General features: G+C 42.4%; 1 protein-coding gene and 1 pseudogene across 1 annotated transcript in view; both read left to right on the top strand.

The window, feature by feature from the left end:
• PTPN9 (protein tyrosine phosphatase non-receptor type 9) overlaps nucleotides 1-19,462 on the top strand; it is a 103,731-nt gene that overhangs the window by 58,523 nt on the left and 25,746 nt on the right. Inside the window, exons 5-7 of the mRNA XM_032271971.1 lie at nucleotides 733-838; nucleotides 8,663-8,773; nucleotides 11,169-11,497. Coding sequence (XP_032127862.1) covers nucleotides 733-838; nucleotides 8,663-8,773; nucleotides 11,169-11,497 — 546 coding nt within the window. The remainder of the gene's footprint in view (nucleotides 1-732; nucleotides 839-8,662; nucleotides 8,774-11,168; nucleotides 11,498-19,462) is intronic.
• On the top strand, nucleotides 3,865-4,691 carry LOC116545440 (annotated as a pseudogene).

The raw sequence follows: 19,462 nt of genomic DNA on the forward strand, positions 1-19,462 counted from the left end.
AAAAAAAAAAAAAAAAAAAAAAAAAAAAAAAAAAAGAATGCTTTTCAAAGGCCATTTATGAGTTTGTTCTCTTCCTCCATTGGATCATAAGAGACAAATTTACTATCATTGAGCTTAGAGGCAGTTTTGTTCTACAGAGTTTTCCACAGGTCTGAAATATGTTTTAGAGATGGGCTTCTAGTCTACTGAATTCAGTGACCATTTATTTTTAAGGGCTGGGCTAGGGACTGTTGGGGGTAATGAGTTGAACAACAGGCTCTTGTCCTCTAGGAGAGAATTACATGGCTACACAGAGTATGTTAAGGCCACAGAAAAATCCACAGGAAGATTTATGGGGCTTTAAGGGAAAAAACAATTGGTAGTATATTTGATTACAGTTATCAGGGAGACTTTCATGGCAGAGGAAACTTTGGGGTTGAGTATGGAATGTGTTACAGGATTTCGTAGGCAGATCCAGAGGAGTGGGAGAAAACAGTTCAGATTTGAATAACTTAGTTGCTGTAGAGCATTCTCAACCTAGGAGTGTGGCATTTGGTAAATCTGGATAAATCCGCATTAATAAACATAGCAGATACCAAAGATAAGTGATCTTTTTGTAAGACCAGTGTGCAGGCAGGCAGTTGTTTTGATCCTAGATGTGTCCCATCCTCTGGGGTTTTGTTTTGGCATTAGGCTTTCCACCTGCCTCATCCGTCTACTTATAAACGTTTTTGTTCAATGGTTGATTTACAGCTTTGAAACTCAGAGGAATGGACTGGTGTTTATCTATGACATGTGTGGTTCTAATTATGCCAACTTTGAGCTGGATCTTGGCAAGAAAGTCCTAAACCTGCTGAAGGTAAGGTTGTGGGAGGGCCCTCTCAACTTTCCTTTTCAATGCTTGGGATTTTTTTTATTATTATTCTTTGGGAAAAGATTTAAGAATGATGCAAGCTTCAGACATTATGTTCTACGTAAAGGTCATCTGTAAATGATGACTACTATCTGCCTCCTTAGAACCAGAAATGGTCTTAAAAGTAAAGTCGGAGGAATTCAAGTAAAAAATACACAGAAACATTCTGAGTCATAAAAGTGGGATGGGCTGGGGGCCATGACCCACACCTGTAATCCCAGCACTTTGTGAGGCTGAGGCACACTTACGTGTCTAAGGTGCATATGAAACATACATAAATTTCCTGCTTAGACTTGGGTCCCATCCCCAAGATATCTCATGATGTATATGCAGATATTCCAAAATCTGGAAAAAATTCAAAGTCAGAAACACTTCTGGTCCCAAGTATTTTGGATAAGGCAAAAGATTTATACGATTTGAAGAGAAACCAGAGTATGTATTTTGGATAAGGAATACCCAACCTGTGTTATGAATGGTGCTGTTATGAACATTCTTAAACGTGTTTTCTGGTTCGTAAGTGTAAAAGGGTCTCTAGGGGAGTGTTTCTCAACCTTGTTTTATTATTGCCTCATTAAGGAGCCTTTTGAACATTTCCCCCTAATAATTCCTCTTCTAATGAAATTTTATTACCATAATATACTGTTTATCTCTATGTACTCTTTTTAAAATTTATTTTTTATTTATTTTGATTTTTTATTTATTTTTTTTTTGACGAGAGTTTCCCACCTTTGTTGCCCAGGCGGGAGTGCAGTGGTGCAGTCTCAGCTGACTGTAACCTTCACCTCCCAGTTTCAAGCAATTCTCCTGTCTCAGCCTTCTGACTAGCTAGGATTACAGGTTCCCACCACCACACCTGGCTAATTTTTGTACTTTTAGTAGAGATGGGGTTTCGCCATGTTAGCCAGGCTGGTCTCAAACTTTTGACCTCAAGTGATCTGCCCACCTTGGCTTCCCAAAGTGCTGGGATTACAGGTTTGAGCCACTGCAACTGGCCTTATTTTTTAAATAGAGACAGGGTCAGGCAGGGCGCTGTGGCTCACGCCTGTAATCCCAGCACTTTGGGAGGCCAAGGCACGCAGATCACCTGAAGTCAGGAGTTCGAGACTAGCCTGACTAACATGGAGAAACCCTGTCTTTACTAAAAATACAAAATTAGCCAGGCATGTTGGCACATGCCTGTAATCCTAGCTACTAGGGAGGCTGAGACAGGAGAATCGCTTGAATCCTGGAGGTGGAGGTTGTGGTGAGCCAAGATTGCACCACTGTACTCCAGCCTGGGCAACAAGAGCAAAACTCCATCTCCCAAAAAAAAAAAAATAAAAAAATAGAGACAGGGTCTCACTATGTTGCTCCGGCTGGTCTTGAACTCCTGGACTTAAGCAGTCCTCCCTCCTTGGCCTCCCAAAGTGCTGGGATTACAGGTGTTGGCCACTGTGATTGGCCTCTTTATGTACTCTGTATACATAAAAAGAGTAAGTTTTTTTTTTGTTGTTCATTTCACCCTGCTCACCTACTAATTTGACTTCTTTGGTGAGGTGACATCTCCCCCATTAACAATGCATGCTCTAGGGTATAAGCCTAGGATTGGCTTGCTGGGTCCCAAAGTCTGTGAAGATTTAACCTTATAAGACAATGTCAAACTGTTTTCCAAAGTGGTTGTACCCACTTGCCATGTGTAAAAATTTCTATTGATCTACATCCTCTCCAGGACTTGCTAATGTTAGACTTCTTAATTTTTTTCCCCAATTAAATGGATATGAAATGATATCTTGTGGTATAACTTGCATTTCTTTTATTAGTTAAATTAAGTATCTCTTCATATATTTGTTAGCTGTATATTTTTTCTTCTGTGAAATGCCTATTCGTGATTTTCCCATTTAGGAATTAACAGTTTTTAATATATTATTGATTCTAATCCATAAAGAGATATATATACATATATACACACTTAATGTGTGCACACAGTAAACTGTGTCTTAATTTGTAGCTTGTTTTTTCACTTTTTATGAAGTCCTTTTGACCAACAAAAGTCTTTTTTTGTTTTTTTTTTTGAAACCAAGTCTCGCTCTGTCTCCAAGGCTGAGTGCAGTGGCACTATCTTGGCTTACTGCGACCTCTGTCTCCCAGGTTCAAGCAGTTCTCATGTCTCAGCTTCCCAAGTAGCTGGAACTACAGGTGCCTACCACCACACCTGGCTAATTTTTGTATATTTTTTTTTTTTTTTTTTTTTTGAAAAAAGAGTTTCACTCATGTTACCCAGGCTGGAGTACAATGGCGCGATCTCGGCTCACCGCAACCTCCGCCTCCTGGGTTCAGGCAATTCTCCTGTCTCAGCCTCCTGAGTAGCTGGGATTACAGGCACGCACCACCATGCCCAGCTAATTTTTTGTATATTTAGTAGAGACGGGGTTTCACCACGTTGACCAGGATGGTCTCGATCTCTTGACCTCGTGATCCACCCGCCTCGGCCTCCCAAAGTGCTGGGATTACAGGCTTGAGCCACCGCGCCCGGCCAATTTTTGTATTTTTAGTAGAGATGGGGTTTCACCATGTTGGCCAGGCTGGTCTCTAACTCTGGACTTCAAGTGATCCTCCAACCTCGGTCTCTCATAGTGCAGGATTACAAGTGTGAGCCACCACACCCGACTTCAAAAGACTGATTTTTATCTGACATGTCACTCTCTGTTCTCTTTAGCTACTCTTTAGTTCTACTGATTTGGGGAATCCCTAGCAATCCTCTATGGAGAATAAATAGCATCTAGAACAAAATTCTCCAAAGGCCTCTTCACTGAAATGTGATAAACTACTTTCATCTTTTCCTCCAAAGATGCAACAATTTATTTCAGAGCCTAAATGTCCAAGGTGCTTTTAACCACCAAATCAAAGACCATTCTAGGAAAGCACCTGTTATTAAATGATAAATAGAAAGTCAAAGCTATTACATCTTTTTCAGAGCAAAGAACTCTGCTAACATGACCGTCGGGTACCTGCCGCAGTCACCAGGATGGGTGGCAGCTTGGTCAGTGGCGAATAGCCTGCAGTGTTCTCCAGTGTAAATTACAAAGGATTTACCCCTCAGTCCCAAACCTTTCCTCAAGGGATTAACAGAGAAGCAGTGATGGTGAAACTTAAGTGGGGAATGGATTACAGAGGCTAACTGGTATCTGTAGGTGAACCAGAGCTACAGATGTATCTATATTAACATGTAGCTTGCAAATACAGAAGAATACATAGTTGGGGTGTTGTCTGGACATCTGGATGCAGTTTTACTAAAGTGTAATGCTGTCCCCTGTCTCAGGTGTGGAAGAAGAGAAAGAGGATGGGGAAATGAGAGAATAGCATTTTTTTCTAGGGGATTTTAAAAATACATATTTTTAGACAAAGATCTGTTCGTTTTTCTAATAAATAAACGACTGTATAGCACCCTCATATCCTGTTAGTTCAGTAAGTTGGTAACACCTTTTGGAAGGCATCTGGCCTTATAAATCCTTGAAAATGCACATAGCCTTTGATCAGTTCTATTTCTGAGATAATATGCTAAGGAAACAATCAGAAAAACAAAGATTTACAAAAAGACTATTTACTGCACATTTATTTTAGATAATTAAAAATAAAGTTTAAAACTGGAAAGAAGCTGACTCCGTGACTTACATCTATGATCTTAGTTAGCCCTTAGGTAGGCTGAGGTGGGAGAATTGCGTAAGGCCAGGAGTTTAAGACCAGTCTAGGCCATACAGCAAGACCCTGTCTGTACAAAATTTAGCTGTTTGTGGTGGTGTGTGCCTATCATTCTAGCTACCCAGGAGGCTGAGGCAGGAGATCACTTGAGCCCAGGATATGAGGCTACAGTGAGCTATGATTGTATGATTACATTCCAGCCCAGGTGATAAGATCTTGTCTTTAAAAAAAAAAAAAAGAATATTCATAATTTTTAGCCAAATAATCTCAGTTTTAGAAACAGCTTCTTAAAATAATTTAAAAGGAGGCCAGGCGCAGTGGCTCATGCCTGTAATCCCAGCACTTTGAGAGGCCGAGACAGGTGGATCACTTGAGGCCAGAAATTCGAGACCAGCCTGGCCAACATGGTGAAAACCTGTCTCTGCTAAAAATACAAAAAAGTTAGCTAGGCATGATGGCACACGTCTGTAATCCCAGCTACTCAGAAGGCTGAGGCATGAGAATTGATTGAACCCTTGAACAGAGATTGTGCCACCACACTCCAGCTTGGGCGACCAAGTGAGACTCTTGTCTCAAAAAGAAAATTAAAAGGAAAAGGTAAAATGAGCATATCAGGATTATTAAGGCCTGAAAACAAACTGAATAATCAGAATGATGGTTATGTGGTTAATTAAATTACTTATGGCATATTTACTCCACAGGATATTGTGACTTTGTTGAAACTGACAAATAGAAAGTCTAAGTTGGGGAAAGGAAGGACTTTTTAATATGTAAAAGTCAAAAACAAAACACCTACCCATATAGAAAAAAATGTCAGATTCCTATATCTCATACTATGTCCAGAAATCAACTTCAGATAGATTAAAGTCTTAAATAACAAAAATAGGCCACGCGTGGAAGCTCACGCCTGGAACCCCAACACTGGGAGGCCAAGGCAGGCAGATTGCTTGAGCCCAGGAGTTTGAAACCAGCCTGGGCAACATGATGAAACTATCTGTACAAAATACAAAAATTAGACAGGCATGGTGGCACATGGTACTTGTGAGGCTGAGGTGGAAAGATCACTTGAGCCCAGGAAGTCAAGGCTACAGTAAGCCATGATGGTGCCACTGCACTCCAGCCTGGGCAACAGAGTAAGACCTTGTCTCAAAAAAATAAAACAAACAAACAAATCAAAAGGACAAAAACAAAAGTTTAAAATTTTAAAAGAAAATAGCTCCTCAAATGTGGACAAGTGGAAACAACCCAAATGACCATCAGCAGATGGATAAGTGAAATATAGTATATTTATGATGAAATATTATTCAGCCTTAGAAAGCAATGTAATTCTGAGACATGCCATAATATGGATTAACCTTGGAAACATTATGCTAAGTACGATGAACCCGACACAAAAGGACAAATATGGCGGGTCACGGTGGCTCACGCCTGTAATCCAAGCACTTTGGAGGCCAAGGCGGGCGGATCACCTGAGGTTGGGAGTTCAAGATCAGCCTGACCAACATGGTGAAACTCCGTCTTAAAAAAATAATAATAATAAATAAATAAATAAATGAATAAATAAAGGACAAATATAGTAGGATTCCACTAACATAAGGACCTAAAATAAGCAAATTCATAGAGACAAAAAGTAGAGGTTACTAGGGACTAGGTGGAGAAGGGAATAGGAAGACATTGTTTAATGGGTACAGAGTTTTTTTTTTTGGGACGGAGTTTCACTCTTGTTACCCAGGCTGGAGTGCAATGGTGCGATCTCGGCTCACCGCAGCCTCCGCCTCCTGGGTTCAGGCAATTCTCCTGCCTCAGCCTCCTGAGTAGCTGGGATTACAGGCACGCACCACCATGCCCAGCTAATTTTTTGTATTTTTAGTAGAGACGAGGTTTCACCGTGTTGACCAGGATGGTCTCGATCTCTTGACCTCGTGATCCACCCGCCTCGGCCTCCCAAAGTGCTGGGATTACAGGCTTGAGCCACCGCGCCCGGCGGGTACAGAGTTTTTGTTTGCAATGATGAAATAGCTGAAAATGAATAGTGGTGATGGCTGCATCGTGAACTTACTTAACACCAATAATTGTACACTTAAAATGGTTTAAGGCTGGGCGTGGTGGCTCATGCCTGTAATCCCAGCACTTTAGGAGACTGAGGCAGGTGGATCACCTGAGGTTGGGAATTTGAGATGAGCCTGACCAACGTGGAGAAACCCTGTCTCTACTAAAAATACAAAATTAGCCAGGCGTGATGCAACATGCCTGTAATCCCAGCTACTTGGGAGGCTGAGGCAGGAGAATCACTTGAACCCGGGAGGTGGAGGTTGCAGTGAGCCGAGATTGCGCCATGCACTCCAGCCTGGGCAACAATAGTGAAACTCTGTCTCTTGGGGGAAAAAAATGATTTAAAAAGTCAGTTTTGTTGTGTATATTTTCAATAAAAGAAACAACTTAGAAAAATTAATGCACATGGTGGCACAGCAGTTAAAAAAAATAGTACTTTTTCTGACATTAAAATAGAAAAAGATTTAAGACACAAAACACACTAACTAGAAAACATTAATACATTTGACCACGTTAAAATTAAGAACTTCAAGCCGGGAGCAGTGGTTCAATGCCTATAATCCCAGCACTCTGGGAGGCCAAGGTAGGCAGATTACTTGAGGTCAGGAGTTCGAAACCAGCCTGGCCAACATAGTGAAACCCTGCCTCTACTAAAAATAACAAAAATTAGCCTAGTGTAGTGGTGCTGACTCAGCTACTTGGGAGCCTGAGGTGGGAGGATCATCTGAGCCTGGGTGGTACAGGATACAGTGAGCTGTGATTGTGCCACTGCACTCCAGCCTGGGTAACAGAGCAAGACTCTGTCTCTAAAACAAAACAAAACAAAACAAAAACAGGACAACCAACCAAACAAAAAAACTAACTACCGTGGATTAGGAATGAATGATTTTTCATCTTTATGTCTTGTGTGGATCAGGGTATCTCCTTTTTTTTAGATCTCATTTGCCATAGTGCATGTTAGATTATATTTATTGATTGGTAAATACATAGATGAACTAATAGATTAAAAAAGATTATACATACACAGATTATCAGACTGAATGAAAAGTTATGAAAGAGAAATTTTTAAAATTTTTATTTATTATTTTTTTGAGGCAGAGTTTTGCTCTTGTTGCCCAGGCTGGAGTGCGGTGGCACAATCTCAGCTCACTGCAACCTCTGCCTCCTGGATTCAAGTGATTCTCCTGCCTCAGCCTCCTGAGTAGCTGGATTACAGGCATGCGCCACCACACTGGCTAAGTTTTGTATTTTTAGTAGAGACAGGATTTCTCCATGTTGGTCAGGCTGGTCTCAAACTCCTGACCCCAGGTGTCGCGGCCTACCAAAGTGCTGGGATTCCAGGTGTGAGCCACTGTGCCCGGCCACTATTATTATTCTTTTGAGACGGAGTTTCCCTCTGATTGCCTAGACTGGGATGCAATGGTGTGATCTCAGCTCACTGCAACCTCTGCTTCCTGGGTTCAAGTGATTCTCCTGCCTCAGCCTCCTGAGTAGCTGGGATTACAGGTGCGTGCTACCACACCCGACTAATTTTGTATTTTTAGTAGAGGCTGGGTTTTGCCATGTTGGCCAGGCTGGTCTCAAACTCCTGACCTCAGGTGATCCACCCGCCTTGGCATCCCAAAGCACCGGGATTATAGGCATGACCCACCACGCCTGGTCAGGAAATGTTTAATGTTCAGTTTATTCACGATCTCATTTTTCCTTCAAGTTTTAATAACAGAACTTTTTTAGGAGGCATATATGTATGCTGATGTGTGATCTGTGTAAGATTTCTATTGAGATGAGAAGTCAGAATAGTTTTTGAACCATAAAGCTTATGGTAGATAAGAACTTAACATTGTTATTTTTAAAGGAAAATCAGCTTCTAATTTCTTTATTTTGTTTAACCACTTTCTCTAGCTGCTGAGGTCAAACCTGAATTAGGCTGTAGACTCCCCCTGCTGGGTAAGAATGGAGAGAAGAGCAGAAAATCTTAACTGTGGGCTTGAAGAGTCCCAGGTTCCATTACACTCCAATCCTCATGTGTTTTTTCCACAGGGAGCCTTTCCAGCTCGTTTGAAGAAGGTGCTGATTGTGGGGGCACCCATATGGTTCCGAGTGCCCTATTCCATCATCAGCCTCCTCCTGAAGGACAAGGTCCGGGAGAGGGTAAGGCAAGCTTGCTCTTTTTTGTTTGGAGGTGAATAGATACATTCTCATCTCTACCAGTGAATTCCTCCCGATTAATGGGACCTTCAAAAAATCTTCCTGGCATGTCTCATAGAGCATGTTCTGCTTCTGTTAGTGCATTCACTCACATTATCTACCTGCTGCATTAGTCAGCTCATACAGACTGCCTCTCTTACTGTCCTACCAGCTTCTTGAAGTTCGAAACTAGACACAGTTTATCTGGCTCTCACTTTCTCTAGCACCTTGCATAAGATGGTACTGAAGGAATGTGTCCTGCAGGTAACTTAGGGATGGCTACTACTTCCAAAATGTTTCCTAGTGCTGCATAGCCCTTTAATATTTAGCAGCTTGTAATATAACTGCATTAGCTGAACTGGCATTTGAATTTGTTCAACTGGAAATATCATTCAATCCCTTTGACCACCAGGGTTGTGGAGGGGAGTTTTTCATTATGTCTCTTTCTACATTTATTCCTGGCATTGTTTTCTCAAAACATTGTTTTTCATGTTTTCTCAAAACATGTTTTTCAAAACATTGTTTTCTCAAAAACATCTTGTTGCTTCCCAATTTCAAAAGCATTCAAAATTAATTCTGAGCTGAGTGTAGTGGCTCACACCTATAATCCTAACACTTTGGGAGACTGAGCGGGAAGATCGCTTGAGGCCAGGAGTTCGAGACCAGGCTGGGCAACGTAGTGGGACCCCATCACTGCAATAAAACTAAAAACTAATTCTGCTATAATCTCCTGAGTGTTCCATGATTAAAGGATTTATGGTCTTAGTTACTGATTGCAGCCATTGAAAGACAGGACATATGAAAGTGTAGACATTCGGTTCTGTAGAAGCTACTTAGAGACCTAATGATGAAGAGTAGGAGAGATCTTTTCTGTTTTTTTTTTGGCAAACAAGATGGAAAGTCTTTTTTTTTTTGAGATGGAGTTTCACTCTCGTCACCCAGGCTGGAGTGCAATGGCACAATCTCAGCTCACTACAACCTCCACCTCAGGGTTGAAGTGATTCTCCTGCCTCCACTTCCCCAATAGCTGGAATTACAGGTGCCCACCACCATGCCCAGCTAATTCTTGTATTTTTTTAGTAGAGATGGGGTTTCACCATGTTGGTCAGGCTGGTCTTAAACTCCTGACCTCAGGTAATCCACCCTCCTTGGCCTCCCAAAGTGCTGCTATTACAGGTGTGAGCCACCTTGCCAGCCAGAGAAATCTTTTCTAAGGTAACTCTTTGAGAGAACTCCATAGGCAAGTCCTTGCTCTTGAATTATAGGAATGATACATGCATGTATAAACTCAAAATAAATTAAGCACTTTTTGTAGTCCAAGCACTGGTTCCTGATCATTAAAAATTAAGTGAGACAGTCTTGACCTTCAAGGAGCACATGGTCTTGATAGGGAAGACAGAGACACACATGTGAGGACTTTGGCTCTGCAGGAACGCAGAGGAACATATTGCCTGAGGCAGTCAGGGAAGACTTCACAGAAGAGGTGAGCTCTGCTGGTCCATGAAGAGGCAGAGGAGGAAAAGAAAGTATTCCAAGAAGAGATGATGCAAAAGAGATGAGATTTTAGGAGGAGCAGCATCCCCATTCCACAGAGATCCTAAGGAGAACCAGTTAAGCTAGTTTGTTCCAGCATGGCAGTGTCTAAGCAGGGAGCAGAATTAAGTCTTATTACTACAAAAAATTAGCCAGGAATGGTGGTGTGTGTCTGTAGTCCCAGCTTCTTAAGGGGCCAAGGTGGGAGGATCATTTGAGCCCAGGAGGTTGAGGCTGCAGTGAGCTGTGATCATGCCACTACATTCCAGCCTGGGTGAAAACGTGAGACCCTGCCTCCAAAAAAAAAGTGCTATCTAACATTTTTCCTGGGCTACCCTGCCTCTGGGTGGCTTGCTTTCATAGATAATCCTATTTTTGTGAACCCCTATGTCAAGCTGAGTAAAACACAAGCCAACAGTCCTTAGAATTGGTTGTCTGAAAATGGGGTTGACAAAAATGACTACTACCTATGCATTCTTAGTGGCCAAAAAAAGAGTACCAGCACACAAAGATGCTGGGAAGCCTTGTTAATAGTATAAAGCCTTTGTTCACTATATCATCCTTTCAAAAGATGTATAACAATGTCCCTATTTCCAGGAGTTAATTTTATATATATTCTGGGAGTTCACGCTTTTATCTGGCAAATTCAGAGGACTTAAATCTCAGGCAGATGAAATGCAGTTTACAACTTTTACGAGTATACCTTGTATTTATAGAAAATCTCCTCCCATCCTCTAGACCTTATATAAACACATTTATTCTTTGTCACTATCTGTATGCCTTTTCCTCCCCCCACATATTCACATGGTTCTTTCTGGCCTTCCAGATTCAGATATTAAAGACATCTGAGGTCACGCAGCATCTGCCCAGGGAGTGTCTTCCGGAAAACCTGGGTGGGTACGTCAAAATTGATCTCGCCACTTGGAATTTCCAGTTCCTACCCCAGGTGAACGGCCACCCAGATCCCTTCGATGAGATCATCCTGTTCTCACTCCCTCCTGCCTTAGACTGGGACTCAGTACATGTTCCAGGTCCCCATGCTATGACTATCCAAGAGCTGGTGGACTATGTTAACGCCAGGCAAAAGCAAGGAATCTATGAGGAATATGAAGACATTCGTCGTGAGAACCCCGTTGGCACTTTCCACTGTTCCATGTAAGTAGGAAAGGTTTGGGTCAGCAGTTGGTACTAAGATGCTTCTGGCGGGCTCTGGTTCCTTCCACCCCTCACTTGCTTACCAGAGACATTTCCTTGCATTAAGGAGCATCACTCTCACTTAAATGTTGGTTTCTCACATGCAGAAAGAGGTACTTTCTGCTTTGGTGCTTCTTACCATCATCCTATGCTCTGAAATTTCTGGAGGTCAGGGTTGCCCTGTTGGACATATTTTTAGATATTTTCCTGAAATGCAAGTGTTTTTAAAAAGGCAGGCTCAAAATAGGCTACTCTCTATTCCTGTTCTCAGAGTGAATGCTGGTCTGTTCATTTGGGCAGTTTCTTCCCATAATATGGCATGACATTACATCTTAAGGAGGGGTATCTGGTACACTTAAAATAATCCATAGTCAACTGGGCACAGTGACTTATGCCTGTAATCCCAGCACTTTGGAAAGCCGAGGCGGGAGGATCACCTGAGGTCAGAAGTTTGAGACCAACCTGACCAACATGGTGAAACCCTGTCTTTACTGAAAATATAAAAGTTAGCTGGGTGTGGTGGTGGGCGCCTGTAATCCCAGCTACTCAGGAGACTGTGGCAGGAGAATTGCTTGAACCCAGGTGGTGGAGGTTGCAGTGAGCTGAGATTGTACCACTGTACTCCAGCCTGGGCAACAGAGCAAGACTCTGTCTCAAAAACAAAAAAATATCCATAGTCAGTAAGAGAGTACAGTTGCCTCATAGGACATTAACCTCTTAAAATTTTCATTCTTCCCAAATCCTATCACAGAACCATCTAGCAGGCCCAGTGTGGTGGCCCACACCTGTAATCCCAGCACTTTGGGAGGTCAAGGCAGGAGGATCACCTGAGATCAGGAGTTTGAGACCAGCCTAACCAATATGATGAAACCCTGTCTCTACTAAAAATACAAAAATTAGCTACGTGAAAGACTGAGGCAGAGAGAATTGCTTGAACATGGGAGGCAAAGGTTGCAGTGAGCCGAGATCATGCCATTGCACTCTAGGCAATAAGAACAAAACTCTGTCTCAAAAACAAATTGAAAAACCCCATCTGGCTAGTTCATAACTCTGGCTCATAACTACTTGGTAACTATTGTTGGCCACAGAACATAGATCCTTCCTTCCTTTCTTTCTTCCTCCCTCCCCCCTCCCTCTTTCTTTCTTTCTTTTTTTTTTTTTTTTTTTTTCTTTTTTTGAGATAGTCTTGCCCTGTCACCCAGGCTGGAGTGCAATAGCACAATCTCGGCTCACTGCAACCTCCGTCTCCTGGGTTCAAGCAATTCCCTCTGCCTCAGCCTTTCAAGTAGCCGGGATTACAGGCATGCACCACCATACCTGGCTAGTTTTTGTATTTTTAGTAGAGAGGGGTTTCACCATGTTGGCCAGGTTGGTCTCAAACTTCTGACCTCAGGTGATCCGCCCACCTCAGCCTCCCAAAGTGCTGGGATTATAGGCCTGACCTACCATACCCAGCCTCTTCTTTTCTCTTCGCCTCCTCTTCTTCTTCTTTTTTTTTTTTTTTTTTTTTTTTTTTGAGACAGAGTCTCGGTCTGTTGCCAGGCTGGAGTGCTGTGGCGTGATCTCGGCTCACTACAACCTCCACCTCCCAGGTTCAAGCAATTCTCCTGCCTCAGCCTCCCAAGTAGCTGGGATTACAGGTATGCACCACCACACCTGACTAATTTTTATTTTTAGCAGAGACGGGTTTTCATCATATTGACCAGTCTGGTCTCGAATTTCTGACCTCATGATCCATCCGCCTTGGCCTCCCAAAGTGTTGGGATTACAGGCGTGAGCCACCACACCTGGCCTTCTTTTCTTTTCTTCTGTTCTTTTCATTTCCTCGAATTCCTAGGTTCAAGCAATCATCTTACCTCAGCCTCCTGAGTAGCTGGGACTACAGGCATGTGCCACTATGCCCAGCTAATTTTTTATTGTTTGAAGAGATAGAGTTTTGCCATGTTGCCTGGGCTGGTCTCAAACTCCCGGACTCAAGTGATCATCCTGCCTTGACCTCCCAAAGTGTTGGGATTACAGGGGTGAGCCACTGCACCTGGTCAGATTATTGCTGCTCTCATTTCTCTTACCATGTTTTAATTGGCTGCCTCAGAAATCTCTCTCCAGCTAGTGAGCTATGTCTGTTGAAAACTATAGAAACTATGGGTGGGTACAGTGGCTCATGCCTATGATCTCAGCACTTTGAGAGTACATGGTTTAGAAGGATTATTTGTGCCTAGGAGTTTGAGATCAACCTGAGCAGCATAGCAAGAACCCATCTCTACAAAAATAAAAAAAAAGAAGATTAGCCAGGCATGGTGGCACTCTCCTGTAGTCCTAGCTACTTGGGAAGCTAAGGCAGGAGGATCACTTGAGACCAGGAAGTCAAGACTGCAGTGAGTTGTGATCATGCCACTGAACTCCAGACCGAGTGACAGTGTAAGACCTTGTCTTAAAAAAGAAAAGAAAAGAAAAGAAAATTAGGGAAGCTGTCCTAGTGGGTCCCAGCCTCATATTCCAAATTAACCAAAATACCATCTGTGAATGACACAAGTTATTTCCCTTCTCGGCACTTCAGTTTTCCTCTGTGTAATATATGACTGTTGGATTCTGATATTCACCTACCTTTGTGGTTAAATGTTTTAGGAATCCAGGATTCTGTGAGTACCTCTTCTCTCGTATAACTCCTGTCCAGCTTAGTCAATGTGCTCTGAATAAGACGCAGGGATAGAGTCTTTTAGCAAAGGAAAGAGGGAAAGTAATGAGTTGGGGAAAATAATGAGATAGGGAAAGTAAGAGAGAAGATGCACTTGAGGAAGAAGTCAATCAGAGCAAGAATGCAAAGGAAAATAAGAGGAGAAAAAGGGGACACAGATCATGTATCAACAAGGGAAAGTATTTTCTCCCAGATAGCTGTGTCTTCCCTACCAGCTCCAGACCCGTTTTTATTTATTTTTTATTTCATTTTATTGTTTTTATTATTATTATTATTATTATTATTATTATTATTTAGTGACAGGGTCTTGCTCTGTCGCCCTGACTGGAGTGCAGTGGTGTGATCACGGCTTACTGCAGCCTCAACCTCTCGACACTCAATTGATCCTTCTGCCTCAGCCTCTTGAGTAGCTGAGATCACTGTGCCTGGCTAACCTTTTTTATTTTTTGTAGATATAGAGTCTCTCTATGTTGCCCAGGCTGGTCTCGAACTCCTGGGCTCAAGTGGTCCTCCTGCCTCAGCCTTCCAAAGTGCTGGAATTACAGGTGTGAGCCACCACGCCCATCTACCAGACCCCCTGTTTACATCCAATCTCTTTCCCAAACAGAACAGTTATTCCCTTACAGTCTTTTGTTGTTGTTGTTGTTATTGTTGTTGTTGAGGCAGAGTCTCACTCCATGGCCCAGGCTGGAGTGCAACCTCCACCTGCTGGGTTCAAGCCATTCTGTGCCTCAGTCTCCTGAGTAGATGGAATTGCAGGGGTGTGCTACCACACCCAGGTAATTTGTGTATTTTTAGTAGAGATGGGGTTTTGCTATGTTGACCAGGCTGATCCCGAACTCCTGACCTCAAGTGATCTGCCTGCCTCGGCCTTGCAAAGTGCTGAGATTACAGGCATGAGCCACTGTGCCCGGCTTCTCTTGCATCTTGAATGAGGGAAGTACCTTGGAGCAGGGAGGCTTGCTAGGCTGATCCAAGAGGATGCACACTTATCCTGGGGATTCTTTACCTTACTCTTGGTGCTTCTGCAACTACCAACTGCTGTGAGGTCCTTGAGATGTCATTCCTACTGTGGAGTCTCCCCCCTCCATTGAATAAGTGGGTTTAGATCTTCTTGGCATCATCCAAACCAGCTACCATTTGACAATCAGAGAACAGATCCCTCATTCAATGAGAGGACTTCCTAGTCTTGCCTGTTGAATGATTGATCCCCCAATTTATTATTTAGAGCCTAGAATCCTATCAGCCCCAGGCCTCCATCTTACACCAACTCCCAGTAGAGCTACTTACACAGAACAAACTATGTTTTCCTTGGAATTCTGGATTATGAAGTGGATATCAATGTACATTTACCCTTACCCAGGATTCCCCTGGACCAAGAGACTTTCTTTCCCTTTTCTCTTATTACTTTTTCTTATAATTGTAGATTCACTTGTAGTTGTAAGAAATAATAGAGGCAGATCACATGCACCCTTTCTACAGTTATCCCATGGTAACATCTTCCAAAACTGTAGTGTAATATCACAGCCAGAGTGTTAACATTGATACAATCCACCAATCTGATTTAGACTTCCCCAGTTTTACTTTGTTTGTGTGTATTTACTTCTGTGTGGCTTTGTCACACATGTAGGTTTGTGTATCTGTCACCATAGTCAAGATACAAAGAGTTCTGTCACCACAAGGCTCCCCTTGTTGCCGTTCAATATTTTAATTTTTATTTATTCATTTATTTTGAGACAGAGTCTTGTTCTGTCACTCAGGCTGGAGTACAATGGCATAATCTTGGCTCACTGCAACCTCTGCCTCCCAGGTTCAAGTGATTTTCTTGCCTCACCTTCTCAAGTAGCTGGGACTACAGGCATGTGCCACCATGCCCGGCTAATTTCTTTTCTTTTCATTTTTTGAAACTGAGTTTTGCTCTTGTCACCCAGGCTGGAATACAGTGGGCGATCTTGGCTCACTGCAACCTCTGCCTCCCAGGTTCAAGCGATTCTGCTGCCTCAGCTTCCCAAGTAACTGGGATTGTAGGCGCCCACCACCACGCCCAGCTAATTTTTGTATTTTTAGTAGACAGGGTTTCACTGTGTTGGCCAGGCTGGTCTCGAACACTCCTGACCTGTGTCCACCCACCTCGGCCTCCCAAAGTGCTGGGATTGTAAGCGTGAGCCACCATGCTTGGCTTTGTTGCCCTTTGTTGCCCTTTAATAAACAGACACCTCCTTCCCACCACCTCCCCATTCCTAACCCCTGCAACCACTAATCTGTTCTCCATTTCTGTATAATTTTGTCTTTTCCAAATTGTTGTTATATAACATTATATAAAACGTATAAAAAATTACATACATACATTCTCTATGTAATCTTTTAGGATTGCTTTTATTAACTAGGCATATTTGTATGGGAAGGGGGAACCTTTTTTTTTTTTCTTTTAGACAGAATCTTATTCTGTCACCCAGGTTGGAGGCATGATCTTGGTTCACTGTAACCTCCACCTCTTGGGTTCAAGTGATTCTCCCACCTCAGTCTCTCAAGCAGGTGGGATTACAGGCACCTGCCACCATGCCCAGCAAATTTTTTTTTTTTTTTTTTTTTAGTAGAGACAAGGTTTCACCATATTGGCTAGGTTGGTCTTGAACTCCTAACCTCAGGTAATCTGACAGTGTGAGCCTCCCAAAGTGCTGGGATTACAGGCATAAACCACTACACCTGGCCGAAACTTTTTAAGATAGAGAAAAGTACATAGTATGACACTGCAAATTACTATATGTTTGTACCATGGAATCAAGACTGTTGTTAATATTTTGTTATATTTGCTTTATCTTTTTTTTTTTGAGATGGAGTTTCGCTCTTGTTGCTCAGGCTGGAGTGCAATGACCTTGACTCACTGCAACCTCTTCCTCCTGGGTTCAAGCGATTCTCCTGCCTCAGCCTACCGAGTAGCTGCGATTTCAGGCGCCTGCCACCACACCCAGCTAATTTTTATTTTATTTTATTTTTTGAGACAGAGTTTCGGTCTTGTTGCCCAGCCTGGAGTGCAATGGTGCGATCTCGGCTCACCGCAACCTCCGCAGTCCTGAGTTGAAGCACTTCTCCTGCCTCAGCCTCCCGAGTAGCTAGGATTACAGGCATGTGCCACCACACCTGGCTAATTTTGTATTTTTAGTAGAGATGGGGTTTCTCCATGTTGGTCAGGCTGGTCTCAAAGTCCCGACCTGAGGTGATCTGCCTGCCTTGGCATTTCAAAGTGCTGGGATTATAGGCATGAGCCACCATGCCTGGCCAATTCTTTGTATTTTCAATAGAAACAGAGTTTTGCCATGTTAGGCAGGCTGGTCTCAAACTCATCTCAGGTGATCCACCTGCCTCTGCCTCCTAAAATCTTGGAATTGCAGGCATGAACCACCACACCTGGCCTTTTTTTTTTTTTTTTTTTTTTGTTAAGAGAGACACGTTCTTGCTCTGTCACACAGGTTGGAGTGCAGGTGCAGTGGCACTATCATAGCTCATGGCAGCCTCAACCTCCTGGGCTCAAGTGATTTTCTTGCCTTAGCTTCCCTAGTAGCTGGGACTAGAGGCATGGGCTAGCACACCTGGCCAATTTTTTTGAAGTTTTTGTAGAGCTGAAGTCTTGCTCTGTTGCCCAGGCTGGTCTCAATTTCCTGGGTGCAAGTGATTCTCCCATCTCAACCTCCCAAAGCACTGGGATTTTAGGCATGAGCCACTGTGCCCAGCTGCCTTTTTTATTATTATATAAGAGAAATAATTTATTATAAAGGTGAAATTCCTTGTAATCCTCATCCTTACCTCTCCCCACTCATCATAAGCAGCTACTAGTATGAATATGGTGTTTCTTTCTAGTTCATTTTGTTTATACTGTTATATATACATAAGCACTCATGAACAATATAGAGTATTATTTTATATGTGTGACCTTTGTAATTTCTTTGCTTTCAGTTAATGTATACAAATAATTTTTTTCAAAACCAAAAAGTACTAAAGAAGAAAAGCAATGACAAAATAAATAGTCAAATCCTATTTTACCCTCAGTTCCACTACCTATAATCATGTTTTCAACTCTTATAGCTGTTTTCCCTGGTATTTCATCCCTAATTCTAAATTAAAATGCTTATCATATGCCAGGCACAGTGGCTCACGCCTGTAATCTCAGCACTTTGGGAGGCTGAGGTGGGTAGATTGTTTGAGCTTAGGATTTCAAGACCAGCCTGAGCAACATGGTGAAACCCTGTCTCTGCAAAAAATACAAAAATTAGCTGGGTGTGGTGGTGTGTGTGTGTCTGTAGTCCCTTCTACTTGGGAGGCTGAAGTGGGAAGCTCCTTTGAGCCTGCAGTAAGCCAAAATTGTGCCACTGGTCTCCAGCTTGGAACACAGAGTGAGGCCCTGTCTCAAAAAAAAAAAGCATGCTTATGATACTTTTCACTGAGTTTTATTGTAGGTGGGCATTTAGCTCTTAAACTATGTCTCCACTTTCCTTTTGATTACTCTTCCAGTATACAGTAATTATATGTAACATTCTTAAATTGAATCAGTAGTCATTGTACATTTTAGGACTATGTAAATTATTTTTACTGGAGAGCTACATGGAGTACTATGAAATGATCAACTATTTAACAATTATTTTAAAAGATTAAAATATAAACGTTATTTCTCAACATAAGTTCCATCAAGTTCAAGATACCTTTGTAATACTAGACATTTAGTCCATCCATAACTGAGGAACTTAGTCATGTCGATGCAATCTTTTTCACACTTCACATTAATTGAGGAAAAATGGGTGCATTTTGTAGATTTTTTTTTAAGATTAGGAAACAAAAAGAACTCAGAAGGAGCCAAATCAGATCTGAACAATTTTTTTTTTTTTTTAATATATTTTTAGTAGAGATGGGATTTCACCGTGTTGGCCAGGCCGGTCTCAAAATCCTGGCCTCGGGTCATTCGCCTGCCTCGGCCTCCCAAGGTGCTAAGATTACAGATGTGAGCTTCTGCACCTGGCCTTTTTTGAGACAGGCTGTGTCAGTCTGTCACCCAGATTGGAGTCCTGTGGCTCTATCTGAGCTCACTGCAACCTCCGCTTTCCAGACTCAAGCGATTCGCTCACCTCAGGCTCCAGAGTAGCTGGGACCACAGGCACGCTCTACCACACCTGGCTAATTTTTTTTTTTTTTTTTTTCGAGACGGAGTTTCACTCATTTCATCCACTTATTCTTTTGAA

The sequence above is a fragment of the Sapajus apella genome, unplaced genomic scaffold (genome assembly GCF_009761245.1).
Source record: "Sapajus apella isolate SASKATOON/1434 unplaced genomic scaffold, GSC_monkey_1.0 scaffold269, whole genome shotgun sequence".
Lineage (NCBI taxonomy): Eukaryota > Metazoa > Chordata > Mammalia > Primates > Cebidae > Sapajus > Sapajus apella.